The following is an 18,055-nucleotide window of genomic DNA, read 5'->3' as shown; positions in this document are numbered from 1 at the left end:
AGAGATCATTTCATTCATGGAGTCAGTTTTTGCTTGAAAATACAGCTCCAACAGGAATATTGACATACCTTGCTAAATCTCTATGTCAAATCCTGCAAGTTTATGTACAATGAAGAGGTACTGGGACATAAAAGTAAACTATATGTTCCTATACCTATAAGCCCTTTGCTGCCTCATTAAGCAATAGAATATTTTGAGTTATTTGATGGTGCATTGTCCTGTATAAGTGTCATGGTCTAACTGAGTCCTGCAAACTTCTTTCTAGATACTTTTTTCACATTCTGTTTTCCACATACTGCAGATTAAGCGTTTGATTGCACACTGCACACTGCATACTTCATGCATTTTGTTAAAATCAGAATGCACGCATGGAGATGTGTGCACTCCCAAACCAGTCACGGCACTTCAAGATATTCGTGTTATTTGGTACTGTTCAGATGTCACGGCTGGTCACATGCGTGTCTATGTATCGGACAGATGACATTGGACTTGCTTGATTTGGATGTGTATAAAAGGTGCAAAGAGCGGAGGATAGGGTTTGTCTGCTGACCTACATGCCAGAGACCACTAGATGGACATAAAAGGGACAAATATTCAACAGTTCTTTCACTTTTCCGATTTGCTCTCACTTGTGGATGGTATAGGTTAAAAACACAGGGTGAGGATAATAATAAATATGGTTACAAAAATATGAATTACAATGTACTGTCATCAAAAGAAACTACAGATACGTTGTTACTGACCATTTATCCCCATCGACTGACACCACTACATGTTGGACGTGTGGATCAGCGGGTCTGTATTCCACGTTTTCTTGTGAGACAGGGCTAGTTTTTCATGAGTTCACATCCTCAGGGGTTTTTTGTTTTGTTTTTTCCCAGCTTACAACAGCACCAGCCACCACCCTCTGTGTCCATGTCTCTGACTGGGTGTGCTGTAGCTCTTGTTGCTGTGAAAGGCCTTGACAACAGCAGGTCAGCTTCTGTTTGTTGGCTTCTCCACCACTGATTAGCACAGGGCAGAGGGGAACCGGCAACTCGCTTTGTTCTTTCACCAGCAGGAGAGAGTCCTGAAGCAAAGGGACTCTCTCAAGTGTATATGCCTCGAGTACTCACTCTCTCATACGCACACACATAAATACCTGCAAACACATTTACAGATTTGCTTGTTCTGTAACCTTCTTTCACTTTGCTCCCTTGAGATGAAATGTAAACACATTTCTTTCCCTGTGCTGTGCTAGTAGTTTGCCTAATTGGAACTTCATATTACTTCTACGCAACTGACATTAAAACTGCCACTTTGATGGATTGCATCAGAACATTATATTATATGAATATATTCATATATTAATATGAAAATATAATGTATGAATATATAATGTATGGAGTTTCTCCTTCTCTCATATGAGCTTTTCTCACGTGCACGTCAAAGGAAATAAAATGTTTGCCACATCAGGAAACCTTTTTATCTATCTCACAAAGAAATAACTGTAAAATGTAAAGATCACGTGCACATAACCCAAGTTGTTGTCAATGCAATTGGCCTCATCTGCAAAGAGAACATTATTTTCAACTTGTGGATATGTTTTTGTTGGTAGAATCCTCTTTCAAAACTCGTCAATGTAGAGATTCATTCTTCTATGCAAGTCAGAATGTCTGACACAGTCTCATGGATGTTTGAACCCAGCAGTGTTACATGTTCACTCGTGAAAAAAAAAAAGAGAAAAAGGTCTGTCAGTCCCTCCTCATCCTTTTTGTTTTTGTTAAGCTTTTGGACTTCTTTGGAGTTTGCAGTTATGGAAAAGTGTCAGTCTGTTTTTCTTTTCTTTTTTTCTCTGGCATGATATCACAGGATGTTCTGCCTGATGTTTGCCAACTGTTGACACCTGCTGTCAAAAGGCTTTTGCTATCTAGATCCTCAGCGAAATACCTGCCTGCTTGTGTTCCCAAAGAACACCAAGTCCTTCATACATAGTTATGAGAGCAGTTCTGTGCACCATATAATTACTCCAATTATGTGGAGATAGCCAACAGAATTAAGGATTAAGATGGAGTACTGCAAAGACAGAATCATTAGTGAAGTTTTTACCTGAGTGTCTATGTCACTGACACACACACTCCTAAATTTGTGAGTACGGTAACAGAGACAAGCTCAAGTTAAGACATGTCTGCCACTGGCAATAGGAGGGTGGGTCATAGGGCGTAACCAGGGCAAGTACACCATTGGTTGTGTTATTTTCCTTAGTCTGAGAAAATGACATTTTCTTGCATTCCATGTTGCATGTAGCTGGAGAATGGCCAGAACCAAAGTAAGAAAGAAAACAAGGGTGGGAAAGAATAGTGAGGATGACACAGAAGAAGGTAGGGAACAGGTTGGCAGGATGGCAAGCGATTTGGAAAGCTACAAGACCGCATCGGCCCTCTCTGATAACATGTTGGCTGTCCCTGCTGAGTGAAAGGGACAGGGTGCTGCCTCCACTTACTGCAGCTGGTATTCACACTCCGCTTATTCATCGGTCACAGGAACTTGTGAGTTTGTGTGCGTGAATGGGAAAGAACAGAAAGCAGCGCCGAAAAAAAGGAGAAAGAGGACGATTTTGAATGTGTTGTGTGTGTGTATGTCACTGGCTGATCTACTGGCGTGCAAAGTCAACAATGTTTCTCAGGGTTACAGCAACTTAATTGCAAAACCTATTGTAATCTATCATGTTCCATATAAATCACAGCTTCCTACAGGGAGCTGCTCAAGACCTGGGATCCTACAGATTCTGTTTGACTTGTGCAAACTCTGCAGACATGGGCTGCTTGGTTTAACAATCTTGAAACACATTTCCAACCACTTAACTGTGTGAGAAAGTTTTATTTATGGTTGTATTTCTTTCCCACTAACGTTATTTCTCTCATAACATTAGAAATTCCCCAACTCTAATCCATTTAGATCTGTAAACAATGACTCTATCAATGTTCTCAAGACCGATTCTGCGGCATCTGCTTCACATCTGTTGCTATGGGAGATGGCATAAACGATCAGAGAAACAAAGACTTGATCCATAATGATTTTAGTCACATAAAAAGTCTTACTGCTTAAAATGTAAGCTTTTTTTTTTTAAATTAACTATCAACACCAAGTAAGACCAAACTAAATATTAATGTATTCTTTGTACATTTTGAGAAAAAGATTATTTTCCCTCTGGGATCTTTTAAAGAGATGCTCAACAGCCCACCAGAAAGATTTTCAGAGAAAAGTTATGTGGAGCTCTGTGGGGTTAGTTCATTAACAACGATGTAGTCAAATCTTATACAAAATCATCTTTAATTCACCACCATTACAAATTCGGTCCTTTCCTTTGCACCTCTTAGTAGAACTTTCTCTTCTCCATTCCTTTATTGTGCTATTCTACAGACACATTCCTCCCCATCTTTTCACTGTGCTTATGTAATTCAGTCTATTTCAATCAGGCAAAAGGCTGACCACTATTAGTGTTAATCACAGCCGAAGCCATTCAGCTTGAGCTGTGGAATCTTTTCCTCACAGCCCACATTGTTACGCTATTCCATTATCAATTTAGGCACATGTTTGTCCTGTAGTTTGAGCATTTTATCAAGCTTTTCCCAGCCAATTAGTGTGAGTCTTATTCAAGTTAAGCAAGAGAAAGACCACCCGCTCACCCACTCAGTGTGACCCTGGAGAGCGGTATTATTCATTGGCGTTACATAAATCTATTGCTACAGTACAGTGGAGACTGTATAGATGAATAGCGCTCTGGTGTTATAGTAGTCCAGATGAATCAGACTAGCCAACCTCAGAGGTAAAGTGTTAAAAATGTGTTGTGCGGCTGCCGCCTTGTCTAGCTCGAGGAAGCTATTTATGTGACTGTCTGTGAGGCTCACATTACCAGGCCGTGGAGCTTGGGTCTTTAGGTGAAAGTTGGGTAGCCTGTAGGTCACTCCCTGTATGTGAAAGCTAGGAGTACAAAGAAAGCTCTAAATGACTCACAGCAAGCAGGCATCCCGGGTGATGGCCCGACACACACTTCAGTCTTGCCTGTAATGAGTGTTTGTCGAACTGGTATGTGAAATTTCAGTGTGTACAGCTGGTGGATCAGATACGTCAGTTACTGCTGCCAAGCAGCCTTGTTGTACTTCATCTGATTAAGCCTAATCCACTGTTGAAGAGTGAGCGTGGGTGTGTGCTCATGTGTGTGATTTCTGGTGTTCCATGGATGCTTTCCCCAGCAGTTGCAATAATCCACATGCACACACACACACACACACCGACTGATGGTTGGATTAGGGCAAATGTCTTCTGTCCCACCTCTCCTCCATGCATGCAGATGCATGCACACACATACAGCAGTGCACATTTTTTTGTTTGAATAACATCAGTTATGTAATGTCAGACATTACAAGCAGCCATCAGTTATGTCAGTGTGATGACAGATGACATTTTGTCAAATGTACTTCAGAAGCAAAGGATGGGGGGGTGTCAGCTCTTTAAATGTAACCCACCCTAAATTTTTAATGAATGATTTGAAAAATATCCTACTTATAATATCCAATCTGCTTGTAAATATTGTTTTGTTAATGAAGGCGTGGTGGTAGATACTAGGGGTGGGTTAAAAATATCGATATATCGATATTTTATCGATATGCATGTGTAGGAACGATTATCGATACATAAATCCAAGTATCGATTTAAAAAAAAAAAAAAAAATAAATAAATAAAAATTTAATCCCGATTTTTTTCCCCCATTTTATCACCCAGTGCTCCTACCTAAGTCAGTACTGGGCATTGCTCCATCTACCAACCCAGGGAGGCCCTGCACTGAGCTCAAGTCTCCTCCTTACTTGAGGAGTGAGCAGGCCGCTTCTTTTCACCAGGCAGGGTGGGGTTTCTCTGGCCAGACGTGGCGCGTGGAAGGATCATGTTATTCCCTTATTGTAACCAGAATATCGATATCGTATCGAATCGTATCGTATCGGAAATCGTATCGTCTTGGGACCTAGTGTATCGGAAGGTCAGTGATGATACCCAGCTCTAGTAGATACGTCACCTTGCTTTTCATTTGAGGATGTATTTTACTAGTTTTAAAAGCAAATTTTGTGTCCTTTGTCTCTCCTGATACTTAAAATCATTTAATTGAAAGAGGGTGTATTTGTTTTCATGTTACTGTATAAGCACAACATAGTGCGAAAAATGCATATATTCTGAGAGCTATTCATGAATTCACATGAAAATGATAAATCACATAAAATGGAACGCTACATTGGATGTGATTCGCTTTGGGAGATGCTGGTGTTTACTTTTCATTATCTTTTTCATGGCCACATACCAGAAAGAAACAAACCTACACCGATTATCTCAGTAAAAGTGACCTAACCGGACAAGACAAGAATTCTTGTTTTGTTCAGACTCCCAGACCAGTGAGTCTTTGAGTCCTTAATTTCCTGTTGCCCTCTTCTCTCTCTGTGTTTCCCATCATTTCCGAGAGCCTCTGACTGTCAGTCTTTCCCATGCCTCATCACAGAGTGCATGACCTTATTCTGCCTTTCCAGAGTTTAATAGGAGCTTTCCTCCCTGGTGAACAATGATAAGCTAATGATTCAGGAATTTAACAATTGTGTCTGTCAAAATAAGAAGAAGAAATTAGAATTAGGACTGTTATGGGCTTAACAAGAACAATCTTTTTATTTTTTATTTTGCACTGGTGGATAGGTTAATATGTGGGTGCGTGGTTACTTTATGTGAATGACTAATTTATGGAGGGTAATTGCACTGATTGGTGTCACTGAAGGTGTTTGACTGATGCCTCCCTTTCTTAGCTCAAATCTACAGTGTTTGAAAAGATGACCTCATTACCCCTCCTCTTATTGATTTTGCAACACTTATGGTAATGATTCTTGCAGCCTATGTATTTATATATTTCTTTCTGCCTCTAAGGAAATACAGTGAAATGTGATAACTATTGCAAGACTGGCGCATACAAATTGAAACACTGGAATTAGCTATTATCTCTCTTGTAGCACCTTTATCTTATATTGGAGCCTTCCTTCCTCTCAATACTGACCTCCTCTGCTGATTTCCCTCATATGAGCTATGTGTGTGCTTATAAGACTTACCCCAACTAAAAATGGCACGTAGACTGCAGTTAACAGATTCACTTGGACAAAACATCTCTCTCTGTAGCTTTAGCTAAACTTAAGGTGAGCCATTTGACTTCACACTACCCGGTTCCAGGTGAACGTTTTTACTTAATGGCAGATGCATATTATTATTTGTACAGAAGACTTTGTTTCTTGCCTTTATCTGAAAGCTTCCCACTTCCTGCTCTCAAAGAATATATTGTAGTTATTTTGCACAGATGTCCTCTAAAGGGAGGGCAGCAAGCACATTGCATTAAAAGGAGCGGCCATGAGCAATAATACCCTCACATGCTCAAGCCAGTCTAGTTATTTAAGCAGTCGTCACAAGTATGGACAATCTGCAGCTGACCCGTAAACTGCGCGAATGATCTTTTTAATCAGTCATCTCTTTAACATCTGATTCTTTCTTCCCCTTTTCTTTGTACCCTCATCTTTAGTTCATCGTGGTAATTTCTTTTTTTCAAGTCATGCTGGTCTACTCAAGCTCCAAATTTGGTCATGCTTTGTGTGTGTGTGTGTGTGTGTGTGTGTGTGTGTGTGTGTGTGTGTGTGTGTGTGTGTGTGTGTGTGTGTGTGTGTGTGTGTGTGTGTGTGTGTGTGTGTGTGTGTGTGTGTGTGTGTGTGTGTGTGTGTGTGTGTGTGTGTGTGTGTGTGTGAGAGAGTCACATGATTACCAGTGAGAGGATGCTAAGAGACGCTCAGTTTCACCTTCTCCCCTATCTCCTCAACATTTTCTCTGATTTGGTGTTTGAAAGAAAAAATGTGCTTTAATTGCACCACTTCTGATTTGAACTAAATGGGGCACTTGAAAGACGGCTCTGAAAACCCACTTGACATTTCATGAGTGAAGTACACACACACACACACACACACACACACACACACACACACACACACACACACACACACACACACACACACACACAAACACATACTTAGTGTGTCAAATGTTACGGATGTTATGGACGAGGTAGCAAGGACACTCTGATTAAATCCGGCCACACTTAAATAAAAGTGAAGCATACTGAACCAGAGTGAACAGAAATCGTAGGTTTGGGTTATAAAACGCAGAGCTGAGAAACGAGTGGCACAGAGGTCTCATTGCACGCTGCTCAGTCTTTCTTGAGCTTACATTCTACTAGGTGCAGGAAAATATCATAGGGGTGTTAAATCATTAATCTCGCACTTATACGTGTGTACTGAATTTGCCTATGGCTTAATGCAGGGCATGTACGGCTCAGAGATGTGAGCTAACATTTTGATTAAACATTTAATGACTTGACGCAATATTAAATGTTAACATTTAGCTGCAAAGTGGAGTGTTAAAGTCAACTCTAACAGCTTGTATAAATCTTCTAAGATGGTATTTAGTTTGGTGTTATTTTGAACACTCAGTACTCGTAAAAGAGCTTGAGTGAACAGATTATATCTATATTCCAAGTATATGCAATTTCTGTGAATATCTCACATGCAAAACAGACCTAAAAACCAATTGCGACATTATGTATGATCACAAAAGAATATCTCTTTAGAGATATATAAACACCATGAAATGAATCTTTAATTTAATAGGTTCTGAGTAATTCATTACCTAATATAAGGTTCTTTATTCGTCCTTGTAGTTTAAGTTAAAACAACTTATTTTACAGTGTTGGCAACAGTTCTGCACTTTTGCCTCAATGACCCTCCAAAGTTGCATGGATGGCTTTGTTCATCCAATTAAAATGTCGTCAACACAATCATTTAATGCATTCAGACTTGTGATCCTGTCCTTCATAGTCACTACTACCTTCTTCCACATGCTTTTCCTTAAAACAAACAAACCCTTCCTTTGGTTTTATCTGAGGGAAACTCACAAATGCTGTTTTGTTTTTAACTTTTTTTATAAACTAACATTTTTTTGTCACTTTAACACAACCGATTTTGTCAATAATCATGCAGGTAATTTCAAGTGTAAACGCTTATTACAGTAGCATTTACTTATGTATTTACTCAATACAACAGTATCAATGCTTATACAGTACAGACCAAAAGTGTGGAGACACCTTCTCATTCAAACAAATGGGGAAGTGTGTCCAAACGTTTGGTCTGTACATGTGTGTACATATATATATATATATATATATATATATATATATATATATATATATATATATATATATATATATATATATATATATATATATATATATATATATATATATATATATATATATATATATTATATATCCTGTGTACTGATTAAAATTTTGTCATAATTTACTGACAATTCTTTTTATTTTCTCTGTTTCACCACTCCCCTACACTCTCCTCTCATCTGTCTCCACCTGTCCCTCTGCCAGGAGAGCACCTGCGCATCTGTCCTCAGGGTTACACCTGCTGCATCAGTGAAATGGAGGACAACCTGGCAACGCTGAGCCGCAGAGAGGTGGAAGGGATTCTTAAAGATGCTGGACGGAACTTGCAGAGCATACTTGGTCGACAGTACAAGGACTTTGATGGTGAGGTTTGCAATCACAATAGCAGTATGTAGAGGTTGTAGAGGGCTAGCTCTCTCTAGGGAGCAACATTTGTTCATATTGTCCTCATCTAAGGCTTAAGCTAATGTCAAAAATATATCATTTGACACTTTTCTCAGGACTAGAGGTTTGCAAAGTTACTCTGCCTCCATCTGTGGTCAATTGATGGGTTTACAGACTCAGGAGCAAGTAAAGAAATATGAATGTATATATTTCCTGCTGACCCAACTAAGGAAACATTTTAAAATACCAATAACTTGTTTTAGTTTTTTACCCTAATACCCTAAAATACACACTGTACATACACTGACAAGCAGACTGGCAATGCAGTCGTCACATTTTGAATCTAACTGACAGGTGAAGGGAACAACCCTTAAATAGATAATACTATGGCATACACTAACTACATTTAGAAAAACATTTCTAACTACCAGTTACACCATGTCGTGACAACTGTACTCTCCTACAGCAGTGACATTCAGGGAAAGACGTCACGCAACACGAAATAAACAACCCAAGACTAACTATAATACTATACTATTAGAATATCATACAATTATATTGTACTTTTCTAATTTTGATCTCTGGTACCTGTAGAGTGTAGAGTAGCTCTGTGGCCAGTACAAACTCAAAAGGCTTGTAATTATTTCAGAGTGATGAAGACAGAGGATCACAAACAGGCGTTTTGGCTCAAGTGTTTTCTGATTTGTCACAATCCTGGAGGCTCGCCAGTGAGCAGAACTAAAGACTTATGAACGTGCACGTCTACTGGTACCAATGAGGCCCACGCATTTTCAAGATGACACATTATCAACAGTAGACGTTCAACATTTCCTGTAAATAACAGCCTCACTTCAAATCCTTCCACAGAAGCTAGAGCCAGAGTCATATTCAGAATATGAGTGCGGACTACGCACCGAACTGCAACAACAAAGATCACAGCTGGGCTTCTGTGTTTGGCAAATACAATGCTCATTACCTACTAATATTATGGGTAATGTTGTTTTTCAGTCACAGGCCATTTTGCATTTATTCTTGTATATTTATATTTTTATGCTTTTATATGCTTTTGACTCCATAGCTGCCAACAGTCTAGGCTGTCTTAGCATGGTAATTACTGAGAGTGATGGCTCTGCATCCTGAAAATGGAGGATTATGTGAATATGAATACTAAAACATGTGCTAATCTCACTTCATTGAGCCCCTAGTCATGTTTATGATAATAAATCATACTAATAACACAATAGATAAGTCAAGAAACAAGGAAAAGCATAATGTGGCCAATTTAAGATACTCAACATGGAAACAATTAAAAAATAACAATAATAAATTACAAATTATAAAAAAGTAATAAGGTTAAAAGTTTGAAAATACATGTATCTCAGAAAAGTGCAGTTTTAAATAAAAGCAACTAATTAAATCCCCTTTCTTGTGTTCCTGTCACATGAGTCACTATCACACATTGATGATATGTCTTATCAGAACTAACTGCATGTCATGGCAAGAGTTTACTCACAGCTCAATAAAGTATATATTCAAAAACAAACTTATATATACATACTGATATTTGGAATCTGCTCTTTACGCCATAGGGCAATAGACGTGATACCTTCTTGGAAATATAAAGTAATAACTAGAGATGCACCGATCAGTATTTTGGAGGGCCGATCACCCATCACCGATCTCGAAAACCAGTATCTGCTTATCCCGATTTTGCCGATCACAGCGAGAAATCCATAAATTCGTCAATATTGTCTCATGTACACGACACTGACATTGTATAAATTAGGTATAAAAATTAGGAGATGAGAAAGTATCATGAATTGACTGTTTTATTGCATGCTGAGGCAATGAGCAATATTTCACCCTCTAGACACTCTTAGAGACAACTTAGACTCGGCTTACAAAGAGTAAGTGTAGCTTACTAGCTTCAACTTCCTGTGGTAATAATTATGTACAACATGTGCAGCAACACACACAACAGCAGACATGTCACTCTCTAAAAGTTGATACAAGTTGTAAACTATAAACCTTAGTTTTCCTGTGGAAAGAGGAATTAAATCTTAAAATAAAAATTAATTATGAATTATTAAGCTTTGTGAAAGCTTTAGCGGTAGCATCCGCCGCGTGTGAGGAAACCCATGTGAGTGAAGCAAAACTCTTCACACTAGAACTCCAAATGTCCATCGTGAAGCGACTGACACGACTTTGGACTGTATATAGTTTGGTAGATAACTCCGACAGGATTTCATCAGTGAAATATTTACGACGCGGCAGCGCGTACCGTGGATCCAAGCTGCAAACGACGCGTTTAAACCCGATACAACAGAAAGCAGCTGATGAGCAAAGCATATGAATTCATTACCTTACGATGTAGTTCTTAATTTTTCTTGCCATCGTTTATAAGTCTCTGTTACGTTCAGCTGAGTTAGCGGCATGGCTGCACCTCCTGTTCTTTCTCTGCCTTAGCTGCAGCCAACTTTGGAAACTCAATATACTCCTTTGTGTGAAAAACTTTCAAATGTCTTATCAGCTTTGTTGTGTTGAAATTATTTTGTAACATTCCTCCTCGGGGTATCTCCTTTGCACACACTTTGCAAACTGCAAATTTGTTGTCCTTTTCGGACATTGTAAAACTGCCGTACCGGCGACGCCATTTTCAGTGTTGATGTTTTGTAGAGACGGCCACGGCCCCTTAAGACAGCTCGGTCTGAGGTCATCAGATCGGCCCGCTCTGAACTATTATTTTCCGATCTCCGATCAAAACCGATAGGGCCATTATCGGCCCGATACCGATCAGTGGCCAATCAATCGGTGCATCTCTAGTAATAATGTAATACATCAGGTCTTAATTGTAATGTATCAAGTGTGAAAAGGATATTTTTAGCGACATTACAGTGGTGGGCTAAGGCAATTATTTGTGTCTAATGACTTGCTCCAGTTAAGAGAAGGGTGTCTCTGCACTTCTCTTGTTCCCCTTGGTCAGTTCATAACAATGGATCTGTCAGCTGGGGCTCTGAGCTTGGCTAGTTAGCCTGACCTTTTCAGATCACAGTGATTAGTGGCTGAATGAGATTTGTTTGCTTTTCTTCCAGGGCTTTGTGTCCTTCTTTCTCATGGCCTTTCCTTTTCACTGGTCGCTGTTGCTGTGCCAAAGGGATACAGTCACCCTATCAAAGCAGAAAGCACGCATATACACACACACAAAAAAAGACAGTCCAAAACATACAAATTCTCTCAAAGTTACTTAATGTCATCCTTCACTTATTCACTTTCTTATTGCACAGGAAAACACCCTATTTAGCTCAGCAATTCCAGTAAACAACAATCCACAGAAACATGCATTCAAACAGCACTCAGCTGCAGCCTTTTAAACATTCAAATGATTTAAATACAGACATTGACTGCTAAACACACAAAAGTGATGAGTTGTATTGCCTCACAATAAGTGATTTGAAAATTGTTTGTATTCACGTTGACTTCATAGAAAAATGTCTATTGCAGCTGCTGTTTTGAAGATTAATCAATTAGCTTGTTTGGGGTGTTAACAAATCCAGGCGCAACCTCTCCTGTCCTACTACTGCTTTTCACATTCCCTCATCTTACACAGGCATCAGATGGGGGTGGCAGAGCTAACTGAGAGGGAAACATTTGTGTGTTTAGGTCCCAGGGTCAACAAACTATTAAGTATTGGGTGCATCTTTGAGGAGAGTGGACTGGAGTTAAATAGAACACAGTGTCACATGTCCTGCCACATGACAAGCGATTTGGCTCTATTCTTTCATTCTCGCTAAAGACTTCCAGTTCTTAGGCCAAGCTTTTAAAAGTGAAAAAGAAAATAAGTTATATGTATTTCAGGCTGAGATTTAACTGTTGCTGCTGACTCGGCTGTCATCTTTTTAAAAGTTTCAAAACTGTTTGACATTGTGTGTCCTTTAAAGTAAAAAAAAAAAGAAAAAAGAAAGAGAGATACTTTATATGGTTAAAAACTGTTGAGGAGTAGCCGCTTCCCAGCCATGTCCCAAAAAACCTTTTTTTTTTTTTTAATATGACCACAGGACCATGAAGTGACATTGTGCTATGTTTCCAGTCCCTGCACATCTGGCTGTGTTTAGCAGGGTGTGGGCTAACTAGCGCCATGTGGCTAAGTGCAGGGTGTTACTGTTCCAGCCCAGTCAAGCCAGGCCTTTATAGATCCAGGAACTTTGGAAGAAGCACCAACAAAGCCACAGATTAGAGGACTAGCATACTCGCATAGAGCTGGCTCCGTGCCTGAGAGTTTATGCACTGTATATATGAGAACATGCAAATGTGTGTTTATATGCACGCCTTTGTAAATTTCTAATTTACTGTGTGTCACCGTGAGTGACTCAAATGGATTATGTATACAGTGTGTGTATGGGAGTGTGTGTTTGTGTGTCAAGGACAGGGTGAAAAATAAACAGATGGAAGGACAGAGTTTATGGACGGAATAGAAACATAAAGCAAGTCCGATGTCCGAAGAGACGGCAGACAATAGAAATGTACAGATGTAGCTAGAAAGAGTTTGACAGGCAAACATGATGAGAGAAGGGGTCAGTTATGAAAGTGAAAGGGAAAAGGTCAAGAAGGACACAGAGAGTGATGGCTCCAAAGGGAACTAGGTGTTAGAAGGCAGCCAGGTGTGTTCAACAGACGGAGGCCTTAAACCTGACAGGTGGCATCTTGCCTAATGGTGCGATCAGTAGGATCTGTAAGTGTCTGAAGACTGTGTGTGTGTGTGTGTGTGTGTGTGAGTGTGTGTGTGTGTGTGGGTGCATTTGTATTGCGCCTACATAATTCAGGAGTATTCTTGAAAGTTTTAATGAAGGGACAGTAGTTTGTTTTTTTCTATGTGACATTAATAAGAAGACCAATTTAACATGACTGGTACCTGACTCCCTGTGGATATTAGGATTAAATGCATTTTAATGATTTGCAATGCACAAAAGTCTACAAACTGGTAAATTCCATTACTGATGCTGTTGCTTTCATAGCTTGAGGTCCTCACCTGGCTTTTATTGTCCTTGTTTGAAGAGAAAGTGAAGTTGCAACAGAGCTTAACCGTACCTAATGAAACTCCATCCATCTGCTTGATTTGCTCAGCACTTTAATGATGTGTTTTAAAACACACTGTAGTCTTACAGGTTAACTGACGCTTTCATGTTCGGGGAAAATTGGACCAACCAGCCAATCTACTTATCTACTTATCTACCTTCTTCCCTGCCTTATTCTCAGGTTTGTGAAAAGGCGCTGGCTAGACGGTGGGTTTTGTGGATATACTCATCCCTTGCAGGCCTTACTTTTAAAATAATTTAGGTTGAGCTCTGATTAACATATGACCTGCTAAAAAATGCAGTGAAGGTGCAGTAGACCTGTGTGGGGGGATGACTGAAAGAAATAAGTGAGAATTGCAGGACCAATTTTCAGATGTCAAGTATTAGGGTATCCTCAGCTGTTGGCAATGGTTTCTTTTTGATATTATTAACACTATTATCTTTAGTAGTAGTAGTATATCTGTAACAGGATACATCAGACCACTAATGAGTTGTTGTATCATCCAATAAAGATGTCGTTAACAATTTGAAATGGAAAAAGATCTGCTTTTCTTCGGGTTATACCCAGAGAAAATCCTCAGAACATGTGACTTGTTAAAGAGCTGTCATCCAGATCATCCCTAATGCTAAATCTATATTTCATTATCTATGTTTTTTGTAGAATTGAAGCCCAATAAAAGAGGCAACGCTAGCCTTGCCTGTGAAAGCTGGCTCCAAAGCAGGCTCATTTATTCTCATTGACTATTTTTTTCCCCTCCTGAGTAATTGTGGTATTATTAGGAACTTTCATTTCCACTAATCAGTACTCAAGTGGTTCTTTTGAAAATAAATCTGGTTTTGGGAGTCATTCTCCAGCTCCAGCATTAGTCCAAATCAGGTCATATTTTTCATTTTTTTACCCCAAAAAATTAGTCAAGATAGTAAAGAACGGGAATGCTTCCGGGAATTTGACGGCGATCACACATTTAACATGTGTCAGATTTGATCCACTCCCACCTCCTGCCACCTGCCTTCTAATTTCTTATTTTCAGGGTCACCTCTGATGATGTCAAGAGAGACAAGGGCATATGCTCCCATCATAATGCTTGATTGTCTCATTTAATCTGTATTCAGATCACGTTTACAGGGACCTCGAGTGCACTGTCCTAATTATGCCAAAGACACGATTCACTATAGGAGCGATGGCACCTTGGGAGGAAGAAATGAAAGTGTGACAAACTGAAGCACAGAAGGAGGAATAAGAGAAGCTTATTAGAAAAAAATGGGACCAGTGCAAGATGTGGAATGGAAATGGAGACAGAAAGAAAAGATGATAGTGAGGGGAAGGAGTGGTATGGAATTCGGGAAGAAACAGGCAAGGGGGGAAGTTGGAAAAGAGAACCAGATGGATAAAAGAAGAAACAGGCATGAATAAATGGTGCATAATGGCAGACAGAAAAAGTCAGAAAAGAGACTGCGAATGAGGAATTAAGGCTTTCACTGAGAGCTCGCTGATAAACGGCATGCATTATGTGATGTGTTGGCTTGTTTAATGTAGGACCTTTTAATAGCATATAAATCCTCACTAAGGTTGTTTCAGCGTTCCTGGGGCAGAGTATGTGTGTGATACGTGTTGTTATTGATGGAGAGTCAGTCTGACTCATAAACAACGTAATGGCTCCCAGATCACCATTTGGGCATTAACTACACTCAGGATAGCAGTGTTTCTCTGTTGTGTGTATTCTTTCATTGTCCTTGCACAAGCAGATAAGGAACAAAGAGTGAGATCAAGGATCTAAAGTATTTGCACAGGCTGACAGATTGGTGCTCAGACTGAAACATGCCGGTGAATAATTCATTCTGCCCTGATTAACTGGCCACCTCAAAAGTGCCATTGTCTTCTATATCTTTTTTTGACATTGAGGATGTCTTCATATGTGCCTAAACAAAAGCCACAATGTTTTCTGAACCCGAATAAAACATAATCCTGAAGAGTTTAACCAACTAGGTTTCATAAACTATAGTAAAACAAGTAATCCATAGTGTTAATCTTAATGTAACCTGTCTCTAGATCAGGGGGAACTAGGAGCTGGGGTAAGAGTTGTTCCGATTTTGACCCACATGAATGTTGGCAAATACTTTATAGTGCTCTACCGTTGCTTTTTTTAGAGTGAATCAGCTCTGGAGGAAGCAGAAATTATAAATTTAGAGAAATATGCCTGAGCATACTTTCCATGGACTGAGCCCTTTTTCTAATTTTATATTGTAGTTTTCTCCAACCACCTATTTCTCCTCCTCTTTTCTTGGCATATGCTTCATAGTATGGTCTCTCTCCTCTCTGGCAAAAAACAGCCAATGTGATCATTCAGCATTTGTCAAGTGGACAAATAGAATAAAGACTACAAGATATGAAAGAAATATACAAATACTTCCTTTTCAACCCTCTTTTTCTTTACCTCATCCCATTTATTCTGTCCCTGATTCATTCTTTTCAAGTCATTCCTCCCTTATAAATCTGTGGTTCTCTGCTTTGCCATTTTCCACTGATGTTTTAATGTTAATAGACCCTCTGAGTGAGTATCCTTATGCTTTCTTTTTAACAGTGGTACCTACTTTTATTTTTGTCCCTTTTTATGTTGCCGGTAGTGTCATCAAACCTATGATTAAAAGAATCAACCTCTTCCCATAACTTTTTTCCCATAGTGTTCTTAGTGTTCCAGCATGTCCCCAACCAAGCAGAACATTTCCTGCACATGTAAGGCAGGGTTAAGTGCCAATTAGAGAAAACGCATACCAGAATAAGTTTAACCAGAGACCAAAGAGTGAGGTGAGAGGAGACAATCTGTGAAAGATTTTTTTTTCTCCTTCTTCTTTAGCTAGCTTGTGATTGTAATCACAGAACATGTGAGTTTTTTCCCCTCCATCTGGCAGTGGTAAATGTCACCAAGCTGCTTTTATGAATATGCTACACAACTATCAGAAAGTTAATACCTTTATGTGAAAAAGCAACTCGAGATCATTTAGTGATTAGCCTCTGGACAAACATCACTGTTGGACAGAGTAGAGGGAACAGTCAAGATGGAAAACAGCACAAAGATGGAAATGGTTGTTTTGAAGTTTGATTGTGTTATTCAAACTTTTTATTCATTAAAAAAAAAAAAGATTTAGACACAATAGAGGACTTCTAAACTTCCTCAGGGAAATTTTATGTTCAGTAAAGTTGATTAATTATTTAAGCTTTAATAAGCATGTGCATATTTAATCATCTTAAGAAGCATTGTGATAAGAGAAGGTAGAAACAGAAGTAAAATAAGTCTATGACATGTAAAGGTGGACTGGATGTGAAGCTCAGAGTGATTACAAATGAATCATTAACTCTCCTCTCACTGCAGGAAGAAAGTCATTAAGGCATTCATGCTTCACTTGGCTTGTTCTAAGTGTGTGTGGGTGTGTGAAAGAGAGTTTTAAAGCTGGAAAGGGATGGTGGTAAAGTGCAGCTTTTACATTTTCCTAATCTACTGTCACATTAAAGAAATTATTTTGCTTTTAATTATTACACTCTGTAGTCCATGTGTTTTATCTCTGTTGCAGGCTTGGATTCTGTAGTTCAAATAATAGCCTATCGAGATGTATTAAAAGGCATATATCAACATATGTACACTGTAATTCTGCTTTCTTGTAGTAGGAGTTTCTGGTTTTATGACATGATCCTACACCTTCAGTTCTGAAGAAGTTGGGACACTGCATAAAATGTAAATAAAAACAGAATGGAATGATTGGCAAATCTCATAAACCAATGTTTTATTCAGAATATAAATTTGACTTTTTTTGTGAAAAATATTGGCTTATTTTGAATTTGATGGTTCATCAAGTGGCAAAAAAGTTAGATGATGCGTAATAAAAGGCTAGAAAAGGAAATGGTAATAAAAGGGAACATCTGGAAAAACATCTTGAAACTAATTGGGTTGACTGGCAACAGGGTATAAAAAGAACATTTTAGAGAAAGGGGTCTCTCAAAGGCGAGGATGGGGAAAGGTTCATGAATCTGAGGAAAGGAAAAATTCTCTATGAATTTTGAAACAATGTCGGAAAAAATGTTCCTCACTATCTCATTATCTACAGTACAAAGTATGATTACAAGATTCTGAGAATATAGAGAAATCCTTCTCCAGGGACAAAACTGAAAATCAATATTTCAGGCTTATGATCATCAGGCCCTCAGGCACCATTGCAATAAAAGCTGGCATGATACTGTAATGGATTTCCCCACATGGGCACGGGACTACTTTTGTAAATCGCCGTCATAAACACAGTTTGACATGCCATCCTCAAATTAAGG

At 39.0% G+C, this 18,055-nt stretch overlaps 1 protein-coding gene across 1 annotated transcript in view; it reads left to right on the top strand.

The window, feature by feature from the left end:
• gpc1b (glypican 1b) overlaps window positions 1-18,055 on the top strand; it is an 81,138-nt gene that overhangs the window by 40,547 nt on the left and 22,536 nt on the right. Inside the window, exon 3 of the mRNA XM_061732221.1 lies at window positions 8,486-8,644. Within this exon, the coding sequence (XP_061588205.1) occupies window positions 8,486-8,644 (159 nt within the window). The remainder of the gene's footprint in view (window positions 1-8,485; window positions 8,645-18,055) is intronic.

Source organism: Cololabis saira, chromosome 10, assembly GCF_033807715.1.
Source record: "Cololabis saira isolate AMF1-May2022 chromosome 10, fColSai1.1, whole genome shotgun sequence".
NCBI lineage: Eukaryota > Metazoa > Chordata > Actinopteri > Beloniformes > Belonidae > Cololabis > Cololabis saira.
Note: the sequence above shows the minus strand (reverse complement) of the source record. Positions and strands in the feature narration are given on the sequence as shown.